At 36.3% G+C, this 23,451-nt stretch overlaps 1 protein-coding gene across 11 annotated transcripts in view; it reads right to left on the bottom strand.

Moving 5' to 3' along the window:
* LOC120525337 (syntaxin-binding protein 5) overlaps window positions 1-23,451 on the bottom strand; it is a 637,028-nt gene that overhangs the window by 47,830 nt on the left and 565,747 nt on the right. For 4 of the 11 annotated variants that reach the window (XM_039747537.1, XM_039747542.1, XM_039747540.1 and 1 more), the window contains exons 19-21: window positions 12,173-12,238; window positions 7,841-7,900; window positions 7,684-7,731 (exon numbers count right to left, since the gene is read on the bottom strand). In XM_039747537.1, coding sequence (XP_039603471.1) covers window positions 7,684-7,731; window positions 7,841-7,900; window positions 12,173-12,238 — 174 coding nt within the window. The remainder of the gene's footprint in view (window positions 1-7,683; window positions 7,732-7,840; window positions 7,901-12,172; window positions 12,239-23,451) is intronic. The other 7 variants (XM_039747541.1, XM_039747544.1, XM_039747548.1 and 4 more) reach the window with 3 other exon arrangements.

Genomic DNA, 23,451 nt, shown 5'->3' with positions numbered 1-23,451 from the left:
CACCAGCACTTTATTACGTACACCTTGCTAGTAAGGGATTGGGCCCCCTTTTCCCTTCAGAACTGCCGCAATTCTTTATGACATAGATTCAACAAAAAGCCAGAAACATTCCTCAGGGATTTTGTTGCATATTTACATGACAGCATGAAGCAGTTGTAGCAAATTTTCAGCTGCACATCCATGATACGTCTCATGTTCCACCACATTTCAAAGATGCTCTATTGGATTGAGATCTGGTGACTGTGGAGGCCATTTGAGTATAATAAACTCATTGTTACATTCAAGAGTTTGAGATGTTTTGAGCTTTTTGACATGGAGTGTTATTCTGCTGGAGGTAGCCATCAGAATATGGGTACACTGTAGTCATAAAGGGATGGACATGGTCAGCAACAATACTCAGGTAGGTTATGGCATTTAAATGATTCTCAGTTGATACTAAGGGGCCCATAGTGTGCCAAGAAAATATCCCCCACACCATTACACCACAACCACCAGCCTGAACCGCTGATAAAAGGCAGGATGGATCCATGCTTTCATGTTGCTGATGTCAAATTCTCACCCTACCATTCGAAAGTCGCAGCAGAAAATGAGACTCATCAGACCAGGCAATGTTTTCCAGACTTTCTACTGTCCAGTTGCCTGTTCGAATTGTTGTCTCAGTTGCCTGTACTTAGTAGACAGGAGTAACACCTGGTGGTGTCAGGGTTCAAGGTTCGATGTGCTGTGTGTTCAGTGATATTCTTCTGGATACCTCGGTTATAATGAATGGTTGAGTTACTGTTGTGTTTTTATCAGCTCAAACAAGTCTGGCCATTTTCATCTGACCTCTAGTATCAACAAGGCACTTTTGCCCAGAGATCTTCCACTCACTGAATATTTTCCCATTTTCAGACCATTCTCTGTAAAACCTAGAGATGAGTGTGCCTGATCCCAGTAGATAAGCAAATACTTAGAACAGATCGTCTGGTACTAACAACCATACCATACACCTTTCCTCCCCATTCTGATGTTTGGTTTGAATTTCAGCAAGTTGTCTTGACAATGTCTACATGCCTAAATGCACTGAGTTGCTGCTATGTGATTGGCGGATAAGATATTTGTTTTAACAAGCAGTTGAACAGGCATACCTCATAAAGTGGTCAGTGAGTATATATGGAGTTGAATAACTTGTCAAGCAAATGTACATAATATTTGAATAAGATGATAAAAGAGGAGAGCAACAATATCCCATTAATATTAATTAATTCACTTGTGTTATCTTTCTGGAAGTCATCAGTCCATCCAGTTTTCTGGACATTTTCCAAACCAAGCCTCCTGCATACAGGTGAAGAGCATGACAAGAGAACTCAGTGCAAAACAAGAAACTTGATACTGTTGTGTTAAGAGACTCTTGTTCTGTGAATGATGAGAATAATATACTCTTCCCTATGACTGCTTGCATTTTCCAAATTAAACCACCATCAAAATGTATTTTTTTTTTCCACAAAATAGTCATATTTTTTGTCTTCTTTTTGTCTTGTCTTCTGTTTTGATGTGCATGATTTTTTTTGCAAGTATTAGGCTTGAAATAAATGAACCAATTTTTCAGGGACCATGCACCTCCTGGAAAATGCAATATCTACAACATATCATCTATGCCTTGATGATACAGTAATTACAGGAAAAGATATGCAAAGTGTTGTCCCACAACATTCCAAGCAAATCTCTCTGTAGCAAGCTGACAGCTGTAAACACGCTTTAGATGGTCAATACAATATAACTCTGTTGCACCCTCTATCCCTGCTTGGAATGACCAACTGTAACATTTCCTTGACCAAACCTCCTTTCTTCTTTATCATCTTAACCTCACCCACTTACCAATAGTGTATCGCTTGTCTTACTGACTCTAACAGGTAGAAACAATATTTGTGCTCACAGTATTTACTCAAATTAAAATTTGGCAGAACCACTGTATTGCCAGTTCACTCATAAAATTTAGAGATGACAATTAACCTAATACATATGCTTTTGGAGATCTGGGAGTAGAACTGGAGAAAATAGAGAAAAAACTAAACAGACACCCATGCAACTCCACATGGTCAATAATAATTTTGGGGATTTCAGCTCAAGATACCAGATCAGTAATGCAGCAGCACTAATCAATATACCACCATGCTGTTCTCTCTTTGGTTCAGTGAAAAGTACATTTCTGTTAAAAAAAAAAGCTATAAGAGAAAAAAAAGCTTAAATGTGTTTTCAGTTTGTTGTATCACTGACAGAATAATATAAAGAATTACATTTTTAATCTTTATATTTCTTAAGAAACAACTTTTCATGTTATCCTATATTCTGTACTTTGTGTTGTCTGATGTTCAAAAAATCTTAATTCCAAAGTACCACTAAAGTTTATAAAAATTAATCAATAAAGGTACATACAGAGGCTGAGGTTAGAATAACAAAAAATGTTTGAACTAAAAAAGTTACTGCTACTCAACGTCAAGATGAATATGACATTGACTTATTCTTAATAAAATCTTTCATAGCAATTCTTTGAAATTCTGAATGAAATATTTATATATATATATATATATATATATATATATATATATATATATATATATATATATATATATATATATATATATATATATATATATATATATACACACATACACAGCACATCACTTTTTCCACATTTTGTTATGTTACAGCCTTATTCCAAAATGGATTAAATTCATTTTTTTCCTCAGAATTCTACACACAACACCCCATAATGACAACGTGAAAAAAGTTTACTTGAGATTTTTGCACATTTATTAAAAATAAAAAAACTGAAAAATCACATGTACATAAGTATGCACAGCCTTTGCTCAATACTTTGTCGATGCACCTTTGGCTGCAATTACAGCCTCAAGTCTTTTTGAATATGATGCCACAAGATTGGCACACCTATCCTTGACCAGTTTCGCCCATTCCTCTTTGCAGCACCTCTCAAGCTCCATCAGGTTGGATGGGAAGCGTCAGTGCACAGCCATTTTAAGATCTCTCCAGAGATGTTCAATCGGATTCAAGTCTGGGCTCTGGCTGGGCCACTCAAGGACATTCACAGAATTGTCCTGAAGCCACTCCTTTGATATCTTGGCTGTGTGCTTAGGGTCGTTGTCCTGCTGAAAGATGAACCGTTGCCCCAGTCTGAGGTCAAGAGCGCTCTGGAGCAGATTTTCATCCAGGATGTCTCTGTACATTGCTGCAGTCATCTTTCCCTTTATCCTGACTAGTCTCCCAGTTCCTGCTGCCGAAAAACATCCCCACAGCATGATGCTGCCACCACCATGCTTCACTGTGGGGATGGTATTGGCTTGGTGATGAGTGGTGCCTGGTTTCCTCCAAACGTGATGTCTGGCATTCACATCAAAGAGTTCAATCTCTGTCACATCAGACCTGAGAATTTTGTTTCTCAGGTGCCTTTTGGCAAACTCCAGGCAGGCTGCCATGTGCCTTTTACTAAAGAGTGGCTTCCGTCTGGCCACTCTACCATACAGGCCTGATTAGTGGATTGCCGCAGAGATGGTTGTCCTTCTGGAAGGTTCTCCTCTCTCCACACAGGACCTCTGGAACTCTGACAGAGTGACCATCGGGTTCTTGGTCACCTCCCTGACTAAGGCCCTTCTCACCCGATTGCTCTGTTTAGATGGCTGGCCAGCTCTAGGAAGAGTCCTGGTGGTTTCGAACTTCTTCCACTTACGGATGATGGAGGCCACTGTGCTCATTGGGACCTTCAAAGCAGCAGAAATTTTTCTGTAACCTTCCCCAGATTTGTGCCTCGAGACAATCCTGTCTCGGAGGTCTACAGACAATTCCTTTGACTTCATGCTTGGTTTGTGCTCTGACATGAACTGTCAACTATGGGACCTTATATAGGCAGGTGTGTGCCTTTCCAAATCATGTCCAATCAACTGCATTTACCACAGGTGGACTCCAATTAAGCTACAGAAACATCTCAAGGATGATCGGGGAAACAGGATGCACCTGAGCTCAATTTTGTGCTTCATGGTAAAGGCTGTGAATACTTATGTACATGTGCTTTCTCAATTTTTTTTATTTTTAATAAATTTGCAAAAACCTCAAGTAAACTTTTTCACGTTGTCATTATGGGGTGTTGTGTGTAGAATTCTGAGGAAAAAAATGAATTTAATCCATTTTGGAATAAGGCTGTAACATAACAAAATATGGAAAAAGTGATGCGCTGTGAATACTTTCCAGATGCACTGTACACACACACATATATATTAAAATAGTGTGCTTTAAGGTCCATGTATGTAGGACAGATGGGCTGAGCAAAAGCCAGGCATTACACAATGGAAATACACCACTGCACCTAGATAAGTTTTGTATTGCAAAGGCCTCCAGTTTGCTAGTGGCAGATGGTGTTTAGAGGTGTCACCACAGAGCAAAATCCTAGACTGATAGACTAGCTGACTGCTTGTTTTCTTATTTTTGTTTATTTTCCTTCAAGTGACTATAAATATGATTTTGATAGCAGCATCTTTTTTAACACAATTAAAATAATGTGACTAACCTTACCCAAAAACAACACATCTGATAAACATTGGACAAAATTATTAACATACAAATTACAAGAGACGAAATTTGTTATTAACCTCATTTAACAAAAGAAATTTTGCCTCACACTTAAATTGAAAAATTATATAAATCTTATATGTTGGAACTTTGACTTACTGCTTTTTTCATATTTCACGTCAAATTTTTTTTAGATCAAAACTCATTGCTGGTGATTCTAGAATGATGCAGTGTTTCTACTTCAGCTATTCACTCTTGGCTGCTTATTAAATTATGTTAAAAATCATTGTCTTGATAAAGGACACAACACCTTTGACTAACTACACTGGTCTGAAAATCATGCTCCAAAATGCTTCAGATGTTACGATACCTTCAATGGGTTCAAGGCCTTCAGAGGCAGCAAAGCACCATGGCAGCATTATGGAACTTTATTATGTTTGATAATTGGGGGTGGATTTTAGTCTTGTTCCATTTGTCCCCAGAAAAATTTCCCAGGAGAATAGACATTAGTTTTTATAAGGTCCTGAAAAGTTAATTTGGGTTTTTCTATATTTCTCTTTCAACAGTGAGGTCCTTCTGGGCCTCCAATAATAGACATTTCCTAGATTATGATCTTGCAGACAATATGGAATGGAAGTACTCTTCATGCATTGCATTTCAGCAATTCTTAAAAATCAGCAATGATATCCTATGGTGTCTCCACTCCCTTTCATGCTCTCATCCTTTGCGTTTCAGCACAGTTCGGATAACAGTGTGAACTGTTAGAAACATGACTGTGAAATTCTTTAGAAAATTGATTTATAGCCTTGAAGCTCTTACTTGTTCGATGAGAATTTCATTTCTCAGATTACTTTTTTGTCATTTTCACAAAATAAGGTCGGATAAGAATAAGAACTGTTATGTAGTTACAGCAGTTATTGTTATCTTCAGCTTAATTAAACCAGGCAACATGAGGTAGCCGTTTCTCAGAAAAATGTGCTATATTCTTCCAGAGTGTGGTAGCAATTACATTTAAGTTTTTACTAAAACAAATAAAAGTGAGAAGGTAATCTTTTTTACCATTTTAAAATAATGTTTATATCAAAAAATGCAAAAGTGGAAATACCATTTAATCACATCACCACTAAATGCTGTGTCTATGTACATGTAAATAATATAGACAACTAAGTTTTTGTAACTTTAAATACAATAAACACTCAAAAACTTGTTTGCTTTAAATACGTATCAAATAAAAACATGACAAAACATTTAACCAGAACCACTAGAAAAAATGCACAATTTACTTACATGTAGGGTAGTTTAAGTCTGGTCAGGGAGCATGCACTGGTACAGCGCGTTGCTGCACTCACCACATAACGAACCAGTGACCTCATGACTTCGCCATATTCTCCCAATCTTTCTACTGACTTCATAGGAAGAGTGACCAGAGACATGAATGTCACTGCTGAGGTAAGTAAACTTGTCAACGAGATAAACACTCTCTTAGCAGACAGACACACTGCTGATGGCTGTGCCTAAGAGGTCATTAAAAGCCTGGATCTTGTTTTTATTTCAGGACTCTTGCAAGCCCAGACACTCAGACTCCTTGCTTAGTTGCTCAAGAGCCCCGATCACAGCCTCCATTGACTCCACGAAGATCACAGCATCGTCAGCAAAGTCAAGATCAGTGAATCTTTCTTCACAAACAAATACCCCACAGTTGCTGGACTCCCTGACCCTGCCAAACACTCAGTCCAGGCAAGCATTGAATAGAGTAGGAGCAAAAACACAATCCTGACGAACACCAGAATCAACTGGGAAAAATGCAGAGAGTACAAGCTAGCCAAGATATCCAGCAACCTGGAGGGGATCACGCAAAGTCTCAGGATGTCCCACAGAGCAGCTCTATCAACTGAGTTGAACGCTTTATGAAAAATAAATAATTCCAATTTGTAATAGAATATTTTTATTTAAAAAGTTTTACAAACAGAGTGGCACGGTGACGCAGTGGGTAGCGCTGCTGCCTCGCAGTTAGGAGACCTGGGTTCGCTTTGCATGGAGTTTGCATGTCCTCCCCGTGTCTGCATGGGTTTCCTCCGGGTGCTCCGGTTTTCTCCCACATTCCAAGGACATGCAGGTTAGGTGGATTGGCGATCCTAAATTGGCCCTAGTGTGTGCGTGCCCTGCGGTGGGCTGGTGCCCTGCCCAGGGTTTGTTTCCTGCCTTGCGTCCTGTGTTGGCTGGGATTGGCTCCAGCAGATCCCCGTGACCCTGTAGTTAGGATATAGCGGGTTGGATAATGGATGGATGGAAGTTTTACAAATATTATTTTACTGGCAGTTTGTAATGACCTTTTCAAGACAAACACTGAACTGGTATTTTTAGTTAAATTCTTCTTTTTCTCCTTCTATGAACTTAGGAATAGCCAAATACCACCTAAGCTTGCAAGCAGGGCAAACCATTATATAATTATTTGTTGTACTGTCTTAGATTTATAGAGTTCAAGTGACTGTATAGATTATAAATAAACCATTTTAAAGGAGTTCCTTCTTAGTCCATGTAAATATAGAAACACAGTGCTCAAAAATAGTTTGTTTAATGCTAAATTGAATTAATTATCCCTCTTAGTGATCAATGTGTGCCCAACACCTCTTAGTAATAGCAGTAAAAAACATTACTTAAGGTTGGCTCAATAGGCATAGGTGGAGAACGGTGAATCAAGGACCCTTGCAACTGTTTAAGAAAGCAGTGACAAATTATATCCTTTTATTTTCATAGAAAATGCTCTCTAAAATTCTAAAAAATTCCATATAAACAAAAATAATTCCAGTACTTGGGTGATCTTTTCATGAAAATGTTAAACCATAAATATCGATATATTCAAAAATAAAAACTAATACATTACTTATAGAGCATTTTTTCCCTGTTAAAAAGTATTTAAAATGGAAATTAAAGTCCTCCTTGTCACTATTCTCCTCATATAGCCTTTTAGCATTTATTTTAAAAATCAATCAAGATTTTACCAGATAGATAAGTGCTTTGATTAGACTTTATTATTCAGTGATTGTTAGTTGTGCACAGGAAGAAAGCAAATAAATTAGTGAAATTTAAAAATGTTTCTCTTTGTTTTCTTTTTTCTCATACCTAGGTCATTGACTACCATCTTGGAAAAGTTTCTGCTTTTGTTCCTCACTGGAAGTAAGTTTAATTAAAAATAATTAAAAGTTATTTAGAACAAAGGATTAAACAAATGAAAGAAAATTGTTCATAAATTATTTGAAACATATTTTGAATACTATACCCATTTCTATAAATCTAGGTATTTTCTGGTCATCCTCAGAATTGCATGGTGACGTTGAACCTATATAGCAATAACATTATAATCATTATAAAAGTTTTACAGATCTATTGGAAAACAAGAGTTTACTTCAGAAACAGCTTTGATTTTGATATGGGTTAACCATATCAAATATTAACTCATATTTAGAATTTCAAAATGCATACAGTAAACAGCAAATTGAGTTTCATAATAGCCAAGAAAATATACTTTCACAACATCTGACAAAATAAAAACACCTTCTAATTAAATTTCCATTAAAATGCCATCCAAAATATTAACCACATGTATGTTACATTCTGTACATTGAGCTATTTTTGGAATTTGTCTAATCAGGTCAAGGAAAGTAAAGTTCCTGTTACTGGTTTGAGAAGCTGATACCACTACCACATATTCAGGGGCTGGATAGGGGGGAAATGAAGTTGGTGTAAGATTTGTGCTTTTAAGGGCAAGCAACTCTCATGGTAACTATTTGAGTTTGTTTCTAGAAGGGTATGAATGTTTGAAAGTTCTCTGCACCCTACAAATACCTAGGCCCATTTTCAGTGAGTGTATTTGTCATTTAAATGTGATTTCTTTGGATTGCCGTTTAGTGTCAACTACAACTATCCAAGGCAGAGTTAACTATCCATGATGTTTAAGTTTAGGGGTGACACCTGACTCTGGTATTATACTTGGTCGCTGCCAGTATGAGTTTATTTTGTATAGATTCACTAAATTAAGTTGAAGAGAAGCCTCACTTGGGAGGGAGACTGAGAGGAGCAAATTGTGCATTTGTAAAACTTATTTTTTTGGAGGTTTATGTTGGACATGACATTAACCAGAAGGGCAATATCATGAGTGTACAAAAATATACTTATACCCACGCATATATACTCACTTCAAAGCAATACATGACTAACTAGGAAGTTTTATGCATTAATTAATTTTGATGCAAGACAAATTCATATGAACCAAAGAAGCAAACAAACTGAAAGCTATTGTAACAGTTTGAGCTGATGGCAATGTTTAACATTACTTGGAAAGCTCAATCCATATTGAGAATGTATATAGGCTAGGGATACAGTAAAAATTTTATGCATTTTTGTTTATGAATTGGAGCCTACATATGTGCTCAGGAGTTGTGTGTGTGTGTGTGTGTGTGTGTGTGTGTGTGTGTGTGTGTGTGTGTGTGTGTGTGCAGCCTGTTAATTGCCCGGAATACAATACAATTCAGTGCATATGAAATATACAGTACATGCTGTTAAGGCTTGTCAGAACATGAAATCAACAAAATAAATTGCTGGGAGCATAGGAATGCTATGGACTATTCACAAAAATGTGACAAGGAAATTAAGCTACAAAAAACAGGTTATGGTGTAAACTTTTTTTTACTCTGCTTGAAAACATGTAAAAGGAAGGTTGGGCAGCAGAACTGTGGATGAGCTCACAAGAGCTTGCTTAGATTAGCTGGCTACATTCACACTCTGGCCAGCCTGTACAGGTCCAAAATAAAAAAAGAAAACAAACCAAGCAGAAAATTTTCAGGTAACCAAGTTACAAAAAGCTTTTCACAAATATGGTGTCCAGTTCTTTTTAGAAGATGCTGACAACAAAACTGCATCAATCTGCTATTTATATTTGGTAACAACTGTCAAAAGGTCAGTAGTAAGTACATGCTGAACCAGGCACAACAGGCACAGTGAGTGCAATGCTGCAACAGTGATGTCACAGCTATAATCTAACTGGTAGAGCAGTGCTTTTCAAACTCAATCCTGGGGATCCAATGTGGCTGCAGGTTTTTCTCCCAGCCAGATTCATAATCAGTGACAACAACTGATAACACTGATCTGAATGATTTTTACATTTGTAAGACATTTAGAACTAGGGTGTTAGCCATTACTTGTAGAAAACTCAAGCAAATGACACCTTTTATTGGCTAACTAAAAAGATTACAATATGCAAGCTTTCGAGACAACTCAGGCCCCTTCTTCAGGCAAGTATCTGAGTTGCCTTGAAAGCTTGCATATTGTAATCTTTTTAGTTAGCCAATAAAAGGTGTCATTTTGCTTGGGTTTTCTCTAAGACATTTAAAAATATTTCTATTTAAATTCTTAACTCATTTTTGTTGATTTCATTATATTTTGCCATCTCTCTGAACAGTTTGCTTCCTTCACTGTATCTTAATAATGACAAATAAAAATTAGCCGAGCAGACACCCAGGCCAACAACACTGAATCGTGCAAGGCTACAACAACTTTAGCATCAGACCCACTAATTAGTAAATAATGGATTAATTAAACAATTAGAACACCTGGAAAAGTAAAATGAAAATTTAATAATTCCTGTATTGTTCCCAAAACACAGAATCTGGGAAATAACAGTTTATTTAATTTGCCCACAAGTCCAATTACAAACAGAAGCTGATTAGAACATAAACCTGTAGCCGAAGTGGGTCCCCCAGGACCTAGTTTGAAAACCCCTGTCGTAGAGAGTGTGGTTGGTATGCAGTTGGCGAAAGCATGCAAACAAAACGGTTTAACAAGTTGTGAAAGGTAACTGTGTGCACACCTACATGGACATGTAAAGTAGACAGTTTTCCTTTCATACTTAAAGGTTTGGCACACAGTTTAGCTTTGGCTGCCCCACAAAAATGCCAAGATGTGTCTTTTGAACCACACATGCAGTCAAACACTTTCACACAAAATAAAAGTGTGAGGATAACTCTTTGGTCGACTGACGTCATCTTCACAACAGACACTAATAGCTGCCTGTTTATCTGCTTTCTATTTCAGCACAGTTTGTAGTGAATATTTTAACCATTTTCAGAAATGCCCCCAAACTGAAGTACTTTAAGCAAGGTTTATTTGACAACTATACTGATTCTGGATCTGATATGTGGCTTAAATACTGCCCTCATGTGTCTGCTTACATGAACAGCATGTGTCAAAGTATGTTTATTAAAGATGCAATGAAGCAAGGCAATTACATTTTCTCTGCACAAATTCAAATTACCTGTATAATAAGTTCAATATTTTGCTTTAAAATTTAATCACTGAAACATTGCTACATTCCTAGTTCAAACTAATATTCAAAAAGCTAGAAGAAACACGTGTCATATGCAATGTAAAAAGTGCTGAAAAACTAAAAGTAATTTTCTTCATATTTTCTACACAGGCATTGGTTATGTCAACTGTAATGCCTACTTTAGTGTTCTTATACTAAAAAAAAAACACACATAGAACCAGGTCATCAGCGTGACTATCATCCTTAGTGTTAAAGTTAAAGCAACTTCTCAGAACAGACATCTGCCAACACTGTTTACTGACACCTTAGGGTTTTTAGCTCTCCTGGAGAGGTTTCATTAACTCCAGACATTGACTGAAACAAAGAATCTTTAGTTTGAACAATGCTGCATTTCCAGAGTGCCTAAAGTCATGTATATTTAAAAACAACCACTGACTACTTTTACAATTACACATAAACAAAACAACAAAATTTTAAACTTCTATAATGATTGATATCTTTAATAATCACAGATAGACAGGCAGTATTTGTTTAATACTTAAGTTCACTGAAAAGTGTTATATGCATTGCTGCAAACTGAAAAACTGTATGTCTGAAAAGGAAAAACATCCAACTCGAGTTGAAAAGTAATACACCAACTGTTCCATGAACTCCCACTGAGCATTTCTCCTTAAATGCATATCATTCTTTTCACAGATTTTTAGATAACACATGGTGAATTCACTTAAGAGTTTCATACACGTTACACGCATTATAATTCAGCTGATGGTATAAAATAAGAAATAAACTGGATCTAAAAGACATTTTCAGAATAGACTACTTCAAATGTTGCTTTTACTTGTATCCATCTTAAAATCATCTGCTCAATGCTCTTATAAGTAATTCATAGTAAAACTGTCAAAGCCTATGACATATGTCACTTTTTAAAAGCATTAACACCATTCACACATAATATATTAATGTAACCAAAAATGGTTCTCTACAAAAGTCAACAATAAAAATGCAATATAAAATACATTTTTGAAAACACACATTAAAAAAATGTTTCAAACCTGAAAACAGAAAATGTTAATTATTACAACAATTGCTTAAGTCCTGAAAAGGAAACCATTTAGTAATTTTAGTCATTCTTTACAAAAACATTGAATAAGATTCTGGCACTATTCTAGCTACTCAAGTACTGTAAGACAGAATATACATTTTTTTATTAAACAAAATGACGTTTTAATATGATTATGTGCTACTTGTTATGTTATTAGTATTTTGTATAAACATTTAAATATATATTACCTGAAGTTGGAGATTTGCAGCGATCTTCAGAAGTCGTGGATCCTTCATTAATATCACACAGACCTGCTAAAGCATATGCTGATATTAATAAAAACTGGTAAATGACTGCTTTAAATTGTTTTTTTTACTCTTAAAAAGGTGAATGTGGCTGTTTGTGTTGGGCTCAGTTATTGTATTTTATTGGAAGAAAAAAAAACTGAAAGGAAAAACCTAAAGTTTAAAAAAAAAAAAGTGCCAATTAATTCAAAGTAATTTTTGAATGTATACTAAATAGTACCACACACTATCTCTGTTTCCATTATAAAACACAAAATGAGCATAGCATTTTTGTAAGGTTACTTTAAAATACACATTTAACCATTCACTTTCTGAACCCACATATCGTATGAAAGGATAAGGAGAAGCTAGAGCCTCTTTTGGTACTCATTCACACCAACAATCACATTATTTTAGAGTCCCCAATTAACCTTTAGGATGTGATCCAATGAAACCTCACTCAGACATGGTGTGACTGACGGCTGAGTTAAAAAACACAATGATGATAATATGTCGATGGTTAAAGAGTGGTTTGAACCTTTTTTTTTTTTTTTGTGATTATCACATATATTTTTTAAAATTTAAGAATGAAATGTGCTGTAATGTACTATCAACTTTTCTTCATTATTAAGCATTCTAAAATGGCTATATGTATTTATACCAGATTTATTTATTCGGGGTAGAGTGCACCAATGGTAATTGGAAGGTTGCTGGTTCAAATCCTGTAAACGCCTAAAGTGAGTCTACTTCGTTGGGCCCGTGAGCAAAACTCTTAACCTGAAATTGCTATGTCCTGGGTATGACGTTAATCTGCATCCAGCCCTGCACGCAGGCCATCCAACCTGCACAGAAAAATCTGGGGGTTGATGGCAGAATTGGCACCCCAGCCACTATAAAAACCTCATACTGTTCAATTCCATCTTAATTAGTGTGATGCTGAGGTGTCACACAATGCATGGCTGCACTTGGGTCCTAATGTGTTGCTTTGTGGTGTGTGTGGCAACGCGCTGTATCAGTGCATACTCCTGACCTCTCTCCTCTGTTTATTCTGTATGTTTTAAAAAGGGAAGGCACAGTGCTTTTTGGTTGATACCGTTGCCCACAGCTACTTAAATACTAGACTCAAATGCCAGATGGTCTCTGTCTGTGTATGTTCTGTCAATGACTGCTTGTATTTTTCTTTGAGTAATCTGTTTTCCTAGTATTTCGCAAAGATGCAGTGATTCTAAATTTTCCTTATATGAATGATATGGTTGTGTAATGGACTGACACTCCATCTCAATGCAACCCTAAAATTGAATTTAATAGATAATGTAAAATGTAGATAAAGTAGATAAATGGTAATAAATTACAAATTATTGGTTGACTCTTGTAATGTAAAAAAAAAAAAAGTTTAAATAGTTGAATAACAGCATTTATCCTGGAGAAATACTGGGGCAGTGGTGAGTGATGCTGCCCAGCAGCTCGAAGGAGATGGATGCTGTTTCAGGGCTGGTTACTAAGTGGAGTTTACAAATTCTACTCTATGTCTCCTAGTATTTTATATCTACCCAGGGTTGATTAATGCCCTGATCATGATATTGTTAAGAATGATTTCATCTCAGAAAGATGGATCAGTAGCACAGCATGTATTCACCAATTTACTATTAATAAAACCCCATCTCCTATTTTAATTAAACATTTTACATAATGTGCTATTCACATCTGTGACACTAGATGGCACTACAGGCTTAACATGGTTTTGTTTTACTGGAATTAGGCTACATAAGGGCTGAACAATTAAGAAGCAGTAACCTGTTATAAATCATTTAAACAATAAATTATATAAATAATTTTTATAAATTATAATACATTTAGAGAAGGTTTTATGAAATAATTTTTGCTTTCTTTGATTTGTTGATTTAATTTTCCTGGCTATATATTTAGAACATTAGAACACCCTAGATGAGAACAGGCCATTCAGCCCAACAAAGCTCTCCAGTCCTATCCACTTGTTTCCTCCAAGAAAACATCAAGTCGAGTTTTGAAAGTCCCTAACGTCTTACTGTCTACCACACTACTTGGTAGCTTATTCCAAGTGTCTATCGTTCTTTGTGTAAAGAAAAACTTCCTAATGTTTGTGTGAAATTTACCCTTAACAAGTTTCCAACTGTGTCCCGTGTTCTTGATGAACTCATTTTAAAATACAAGTCTCGATCCACTGTACTAATTCCCTTCATAATTTTAAACACTTCAATCATGTCACCTCTTAATCTTCTTTTGCTTAAACTGTAAAGGCTCAGCTCTTTTAATCTTTCCTCATAATTCAACCACTGTAGTCCTGGAATCAGCCTAGTCGCTCATCTCTGGACCTTTTCTAGTGCTGCTATGTCCTTTTGTTGTCTGGAGACCAAAACTGCACACAGTACTCAAGATGAGGCCTCACCAGTGCATTATAAAGGTTGAGCATAACCTCCTTGGACTTGTACTCCACAGATCGTGCTATATAACCTAACATTCTGTTAGCCTTCTTAATGGCTTCTGAACACTGTTGGGAAGTTGATAGCTTAGAGTCCACTATGACTCCTAAATCCTTCTCATAAGGTGTACTCTCGATTTTCCGACCGCCCATTGTGTATTCAAACCTAATATTTTACTTCCTATGTGTAATACTTTACATTTACTGACATTAAATTTCATCTGCCACAAATCTGCCCAAGCCTGTATGCTATCCAAGTCCTTCTGTAATGATATAACGGATTCCAAATTATCTGCTAATCCACCTATCTTGGTATCATCTGCAAACTTAACCAGCTTGTTACTTATATTCCTATCTAAATCATTTATATATATTAAAAATAGCAGCGCCCTAGCACTGACCCCTGTGGAACACCACTCTTAACATCAGCCAGTTCTGATGAGGTTCCTCGCACCATCACCCTCTGCTTCCTGTGTCTGAGCCAATTCTGCACCCATCTAAAAACATCACCCTGAACTCCCACTTCTTTTAACTTGATGCCCAACCTCTCATGTGGCACCTTATCAAATGCTTTCTGAAAGTCCAGATAAATAATATCATAAGCTCCACTTTGATCGTATCCTTTTGTTGCCCTCATAGAATTCCAACATGTTAGTAAAACACGACCTCCCTCTTCTGAACCCATGCTGACTGTTCAGAATAACTCCTGTCCTTGCCATGTGTTGCTCAATCTTATCCTTAATAATTCCTTCCATTAATTTTCCTGTGATGCATGTTAAGCTTACTGGCCTATAGTTGCTTGGATCTGCCCTGTCACCCTTTTTATATAATGGGATGATATTTGCCATTTTCCAGTCCTTGGAATCTCTCCAGTGCAGTGACTTCCTGAAAATATGTGTCAAGGGTTTATATATGTACTCACTAGCCTCCTTAAGAACACGAGGATAAATATTATCTGGGCCTTGTGATTTGTTTGATTTCATCTTATTTAATCTGAGCAGCACTTCTCCCTCTACAATTTCCAAATCCCTCCTTAGTAGTTGCATTTACCTCTGGGAGGTTATCCACTTGCTCACTTGTAAACACCTCAGAAAAATGTAAGTTTAGGGCATCTGCTGTTTCATCGTCTGTATCTTTTAATTCCCCTTTACTATTCCTGATGAACTTGACCTCCTCCTTAACTGTTCTTTTACTACTAAAATACTGAAAGAATCTCTTGGGGTCTTCTTTCGCCTTATCTGCTATATTCCTCTCCAACTGTCTTTTAGCCTCTCTGATAACCTTCTTAATGGTTGCCCTCATGTTCTCATATGCGCTACGATTCACTTTGCAGTCATTAGTCTTATATGCCTTATACAGCAGTTTTTTCCTTTGCAACTTCTTTTTTAAATCTTTATTAATCTATCGTGGGGTTTTTCTTAGTTTCCTATTAATTCCAAATTTAGGTATGTATCTGTTTTGCATTACATGGTAAAACATTTTAAACCTGTTCCACTGCTCCTCAACTGTCTCCCCATTTAAAAGCTTAACTCAGTCTATCCTATTTAGACTTTGTCGCATCTGCTCAAAATTAGCCCTACCAAAGTTCAACTTAACAATTTTAGTCTTTGCATTTGTACTCTTACAGTACAAAATACTGAGAATCGTATTACATTATGGTCACTTGGCGTGTGGCACAGGCAGAACTTTGGAGAAGACTACTTTGTCAGTTCTGCTCCTCAGCTTGGTACCTAACTCTTTGAATTTGGAATGCAGAACTGACAGACTACCCTTATGTATGTCATTTGTTCCAACGTGGACAATGACAACTGGATCCACCCCCGCTCTGGCCAACAGCCTATCCATCCTTCCAGGGAGGTCTCCCACCCCTGTGCTCCCGGAAGGCAACACACCATGCGAGACTCTCTCTCTCTGGAGCACACCTGTGCTTCAATCCCCCTAATGATTGAGTCCCCAACTATCACTACCTCTCTCTTTTTGGGAACTGGTTTTGAGGTGGCCCGTTGAGGCTCCTCAAACCTGCCTACCACCTCAGAATTATCAGAGTCACCATCCAGCTCCGCAAGGACATGATAACGGTTAGACACTTCTAATTCTAGGGTTGATGCCCCCAGACAGTGTGCACCCTTTACCTTATGCCTTGTGACCGTGACCCACCTATTCCTACATGTCTGGTCTGGAATCTCCTCCCGCGCCACCTTAGGGGTGCACACTTTCTCTCCTTAAAGGACACCTGGGCCAAGTCCGCTAATTCTCTATTACAACGCAGTTCAGCCAACTCCTCCTCCAGTTCAGCGACCCCGAGCTCGAGGTGCTGGATCAGCTGGCATCTCTTGCAGATGTAGCCCTCATAGACAACTGGCTCTTCCAAACCATCATCTAAAAAGTCCAACATCCAACAGGACTTGCATTGCACTGGCCTCATTATTAAAATTTGACTTGAGATTACTAAGCTGCCTTAACTTTTTTTTTCCTTAAAATTAAATTTCTTCTTCTTTCAGCTGCTCCTTAACTTAAATGGTAACACTAAGATCTGCTACAGATATTTTATACCTTTTCCCCTTAAGCTCCTGTACTGTTCTCCCTCTCAGCTGCCTGCTATTTGTCTTTCTATGAGGTTATTGAACTTTACTTTTCTCTGTCTCTTCTCCTAACTCTCTTACTTATAAGCTCTACACTCGCACTGTTTGTATTCCCCCGTATTAATGACCCAATACGCTGTCGCCCACTTAACTGTTCTACCTCTGGACCACTAAAGACTGTTTAATCTAAAATAAACAAATAAATAAAACTTTACTACCTTATTTGCTCCTACAGCTCCTTGTGCCTGATCGGCGTCTTAACGCAGGCCGCTTACCTGCGCACTACTGAGCTTCTACCTTTTACTGTTTTGAAGTCAGCCGCGGCCTTTTTTTCTTTTCCTTTAAACTAAGGAATTGCTGTTATGACGACACGGTTATTTATTTACAAATGCCGATATTAGTTACTGCTGCTTTCTACCCTGCAGCCTCGATACTAATTCAAATATAGATAACAAGAACAGGTACAAGTACAAATAACTTTTCGAAGCGCACTTCTAAACACCCAGCTAGTTTTGCTCTTGTGCGGGCGAAAAAAAGCAAAAAAAAAACGTTCTAAAGGGAAAAAAAGCTTTAAAAATTCCCACACAGTTCCATTGCGGCAGTTTTTAAGAGCAAAATGTATTTTTTTTATTTACTGTAAATCTCACACCACAGAACAAACCAACAACTCTCAACAGACTCTAGCGTTTGCAAAGCACACGTCAGCACAAAGCACGTGTCAGCCAAATAACTATTTAAACCAACTTTCTTCCAAATTTCAATAGTTTTGCTTTTACCATAATAATATTAAAAGAGAAATTAGGCACAGTAACAATTTTTTTTTGTTTGTTGACTCACTACAATTTATATGAAAAAAAATCTCACCCTTGTATACTGGGTTGGTGTCTGCTTTATGTGTAATGCATAAAAGGGCTCTGAACTATTAAAAATGTGGGTTTAGGAGGTGGATGGTGTTTTCTTTTACCACTATTTCTGTTCATGCTATTGTAAACTGTTCTAACTACATGGGATTGAAAAGCCTTCTTGTTCCTACATATAGAAGAAGCCAAAGAGAAGGGCAACCATGACTGTACCATAGTCAGAAACACAAAACCTGCAAATAACAGAAAGGCAGCAAGACAGAAATGTGTCAAAGAGACTTACTTAAATAAGAGCTTCGAAGCTTTTTCACAGATTCAGAATATAAGTTAGAAAGGCCGCACATGCAAGAAGCCACAGTCAGCATACCTTTATGAAGCCATGGAAAAAAGGAAAAGACGAGGACAGCAAAAAAAAAAGTATGTGTGAATCAAACAAGGCTAAAAACAAAGGTAACCTCTTAAGGATTTTCTCATGAAGACATTTTATATATGTCAAATCAAAACAAAACAAAAATAAACAAATTTAACATTTGTCATTTTACTTTTACAAAATCATAATAAAGAGAAAAACATGAAATTTAAAAAGCCATAAACAGAATTATGAAAGACATGCAAATAATGACAAATGAGACAAAAGAAACAAAAAAATGAACCATGTACCGCTAAACTGACATTTATGTGGGGATTTCTGTTTAATATTTTTAATTAATAACTACAAACTTGTAAGCAGTTTGGCTTAACACTAGAATTATCAAAGCCTACGAAAAAACTCGCAAACCCGGCCCACCTTATATCCCTTCACACCTCTACATCAGCGTCTTTTGCCTTGTACATGTGCCGATCAAGAAAAGCAGCAAGCAGCCTACTATTCCATCCCCCCACCATCGCAGAACGGGCACAAAGTTCTCTCAGTTCAAGCCTTGATTATCTGGGAGTCAGGTAACCTAAAGTTGTATAGGGAAATAATAGATTGCTATTTGGAACACATGCATTTCATGTGTATTCCGTTTCTACAATAATCTGTGTAAACACATTGTTAAAACAGAAATATTTTTCATATTTTAGTAATAAATGACAAAATGTAGACATAAACTATATAATGTGTGAAGCCTAAAGTCCAAAGATCAAGTATACACTTTAACAAAAGGTTCAAGGATGATACAACAGCTTCTGTAGCGCAGCGGTAAGAATTGCTGACTTGTAATCAAGAGTCCCTTGGTTCGATCCTGACTGCCTTGGATATTTACTGTTTTGAGTAGTGAGCTGCTCTTATTGTTAATATTATACAATATGTAAACCATCAATTCTAATCATTTATAAAGGGTTTATAAACTAAACATAGATAAAGACAGGTTGGTGAGGTATCACTTTTGTAAACACAATATAAATATACAACTATATAAATGCAACCTAGCCAAATGTGGACATTAATATAAAAAAAAAATACTTTAAATAAAATTGTTATAGCTTCCACTGTCCACTGAAAAGAAGCATCAGCCTTCTGCCAGTATATTGTCATACAGTATATGACTATATTTGCACGTTTTACTGTGCTATACAGCAAGTAAGTAGCAGATCCATGCATAAATGAAAAAGCATTTTCAGATAAGACACGTGTGAGTCCATGTGTGATTACAAAAAAAAAACCATCCATACACACACACACACACACACACAATGCATAAATGTCTTTTAACCAATGGTAAACTTATGTGTGTATAAATATAAAATGAGTAAAAAGGGTTGTAAAAAAATCACCTTTTGGAAAATGACCTTAATCTCACACTGAAAAAATGAGAGAAATCCAATCTTATTTTGAGAAAAATTCTTTAAAAAAAAATCACATGTACCAAGAATAATGGCACCCATAATACTTTAGACAACCTCCCTTTGCCAATAAAACAGCACTGAATTTTCTCCAATAACATCTTATAAGAATGGAGAATATAGAACAGGCAATCTAAGACCATTCCTCTTTACAGAATCTCTCTGGATCATTTAGAGTCCTAAGTCCTCTCTCATGCACTCTCATTTTCAGCTCACACCACTGGTTTTCAATAGAATTGAGATGGCCATGGCAAAAGCTTGATGTTTTGTTCATTTAAATTTTTTTGTTTATTTGGATATATGTTTTGGATCACTGTCTTGCTGGAAGATCTAACAATGACTCAGTTTTAGTTTCTTGGCAGTCAGAATTAAATTTAATATCTCCCAGTATTTCATTAAGTCCCAGGTGCCATGTACCCTGACAAGGTTCTCAGCAGTGGTGGGGACTTGAATCAAGTGACTTGGATTTAATTTAACTTGAGTCACACTTTTAATGACTTTTGACTTGATTTAATCAAAATAAAAAGAATTGTGACTTGACTTGAATGTGGCGGATAATTACTTGAAACTTGAATTGACTTAGAGGAGCATGACTTGGGGGATTGGGGACTCGGCTCCCCTTTTCTCCCTTGTTTGCTCCTAAACTTCCTTTGGGATACAGCACTTTCAGAGCAATAAGTCTTCATTTTTACACACTTGAAGCGGTGCATCATTGGTATTGCTGAGATACACCATCTACGTGATCAACATAAACATTAGCAATGTAACATGAAGCAAAGTACCTCAACATAAATCAACAATCAATGACAAAAGAGGAGTAAAGAACAGTATGGTTATGTCAAAAATAACAGCCCAAATTTTAAAGTAGAACACAAACACCGAATCGCTGTTTATAAAAGATGGAGTAATACAATTGCTGATGGGATAACCACCTTCCTCAGACATTACTAAAGGCAGCAAATAGTGTGGTAATCACTTCTAAAATGGGCAACCTGGTGTCAGAGAAACACATAGACATATGTTTCATTAAATGTTGTAGCATGTGCTTTAACTTTAAAAGCATCTTTCCCTGGGTTAGGCTGTATTCAGCATTACGTATTCAGAATACAAAAATAAGTATTTAGTGTAGACAAGTGCTGGTGGCTTACTAAATAGTGTTGTATCCCTTTAAGAACGTGACCCTCTTGAGTTTATTTCAGGCACACGTTGCATTCTAGGAAATAAGGAAGAAAATTTTCCCGAAGTTTAAAGGTAATTCTTAACACCATAACATTACAATTAAAGATAATGTCAGTGGACATTATTGCACTGGCTGTCAAAGTGTTATCTTTTATTAAAAGTAACTAATAACATAATACTTTAACAGCAATATGAAACTGGAGAGTTTGTAGGCTGTATAGTGTTGTGTACAGGTTTTCGTACAAAGTATTTTTAATTGTATATGCATTTGAAATGTTCTCCATTTAAAGTTATGTTTTGAGAACTTTAAATCAAATTAATAAAATCTGTAATTAACTTTGCCTTTGCATACTTGAAAGTTGACAGTAGTAATTTTTGTAAGCCAGTTTGTTGCTATCCAAATGTGTGCTGTAAAAAACAGCAAATGGTGGAATTTTTTGTTCACCAACAGCCCACTGCCATATCTCATGTACTATTATTCAGTTCTTGATTTACCTAACGACCACTGTTCTAATTCTGAAGTGGCAATCAGAATAAAGACCCCAAAATAAACATTTTTGTCCTGTGTGGATCTGAGTGTGACAGGACAAATTACATCAGGATTCAGCTTACAGTACATTTTTAAAGATGTATTCAGGAATACAGTTACTTAATGAAATGTAATATTGAATACCTTTAAACTATATCTCCTAAAAAAAATGTACATTCAACTTTCCAACTGATCAAAAATATTAACAAAAAATTCCAAAAGTTTGAAAAAGCAAAATTTGAATTTGCAGTAAATAAATACTATGTGTAACCATGTGAATAAAGTGATGTGTAGGTAATGTCATACCTTGCTATAGCCTCCCAGAATTTCACAGATCTTCAGTCTCTCCCCAGCACTTGCTGTTTGAGAATTATTCGCCTCTTGTCACATTTGTTTGCTATATGTGTGGTTTGCGTGGAGCTGGTTAATTTGGAGACTGGGTAAAATGATTTGTGACATGCTGCTGATTCTGGTTATTTTGTTTGCCTTTTAGGATTTTGAGTATAATTGCTGTTTGAAACAGGCAATAAAGTTAAAAGGGGATTTAAATGGCGATCTGTGGTTGACTTTATTTGACCAGATAAGACATAGTTACACAGCACAGTGTACACCATCTGCAGTTTACACGGCTGTGTAATTGCCTCTTATTATAGAAGATGTCAGGAATTGATGCACCCATGTAAAAGAGGGGTTACATATGCACCCTTTGTTTCTGTGAAAAGATAGCTCCAAAAAAACCAGTAAGAGCCAAAAGCAATCTCTCAAAGGCTAAGAGGAACAGTAAAGTGATCTCTCGACAGGAAAATAGAAATCTTAATTTTCAAAAATCTTTTGAAAAGTGACATGTTGCTTGAATTATTGTATATGTAAGAATGGGCATAGGTTATATGCAAATATTAATATTTTAGCGAATGTTTTAGTTGCTAAGTTAAGCATAAGTATGCCATGTGAAAAATGCATAATTCGACTATTTTAATTGATAATTTTATATTTTAAGTAAGTAAGTGAGGTAACATGTATGTATGCATGTATCTATCTAGAGTATTCTGCCTAACACTGATCTTTTCTAAACACTGCTTACTACACTGTTATTCAAAAATTATTCAAAAATGCTTTGTGAAATGTGCTACTATTTTCAATAATTCAAAAAGAGAACATTTTTATTTTTAGGAATATACATTTTAGTTTAATAATGACAGTGTTGCAGTTTCCATCGCATTTCAGCACAATCATAGAAGCATTAAAAGGTCCACTGGTTAATAGTTTTATTCTATAATGAAATGGCCCTACATCTTGATTAGAGCCAGGCTATGGGATTTTGTTCACTCAAATGTACTATGCAGACCTTAGAAGTCACAATTAAACAATAACAACTATAGATACTGTAACTTTAGATGCTGCTGTCATGACAAGTAATAATGACTATGCAACCACTATATTAGCTTTTATTTACATTAATTTTTGCTGCTTACAATGCTCAACTTATTATTCTCCATTTGACCATGCTAGGACTATAACCATGACAGACATTCACAAATTGAATTAGTGTAGAAAAAATGTAACATTTGTTATTTGTTTAGATACGATTGTCTTTTTTCTAATTCCTTAGCTTTGAAATATGTATTTGCAGCCTAGCATCTTTCAGTTCATTGAATCAAGTGCTGTTAAACTATTACCTCCAACTACCCTCAACAAAAGCTCATCACCAATGAAATATTGTCAAACTTAACTGTTGGTTGCAGCCTTCAAAATGACCCCCTACATAGCTGAGACATTCATCTCTTCAGGTCCAATGTCAATAGGAAGTG

The sequence above is a fragment of the Polypterus senegalus genome, chromosome 3, assembly GCF_016835505.1.
Source record: "Polypterus senegalus isolate Bchr_013 chromosome 3, ASM1683550v1, whole genome shotgun sequence".
Lineage (NCBI taxonomy): Eukaryota > Metazoa > Chordata > Cladistia > Polypteriformes > Polypteridae > Polypterus > Polypterus senegalus.
The sequence above is the reverse complement of the archived record's forward strand: the minus strand, read 5'-3'. Positions and strand labels throughout refer to the sequence as shown.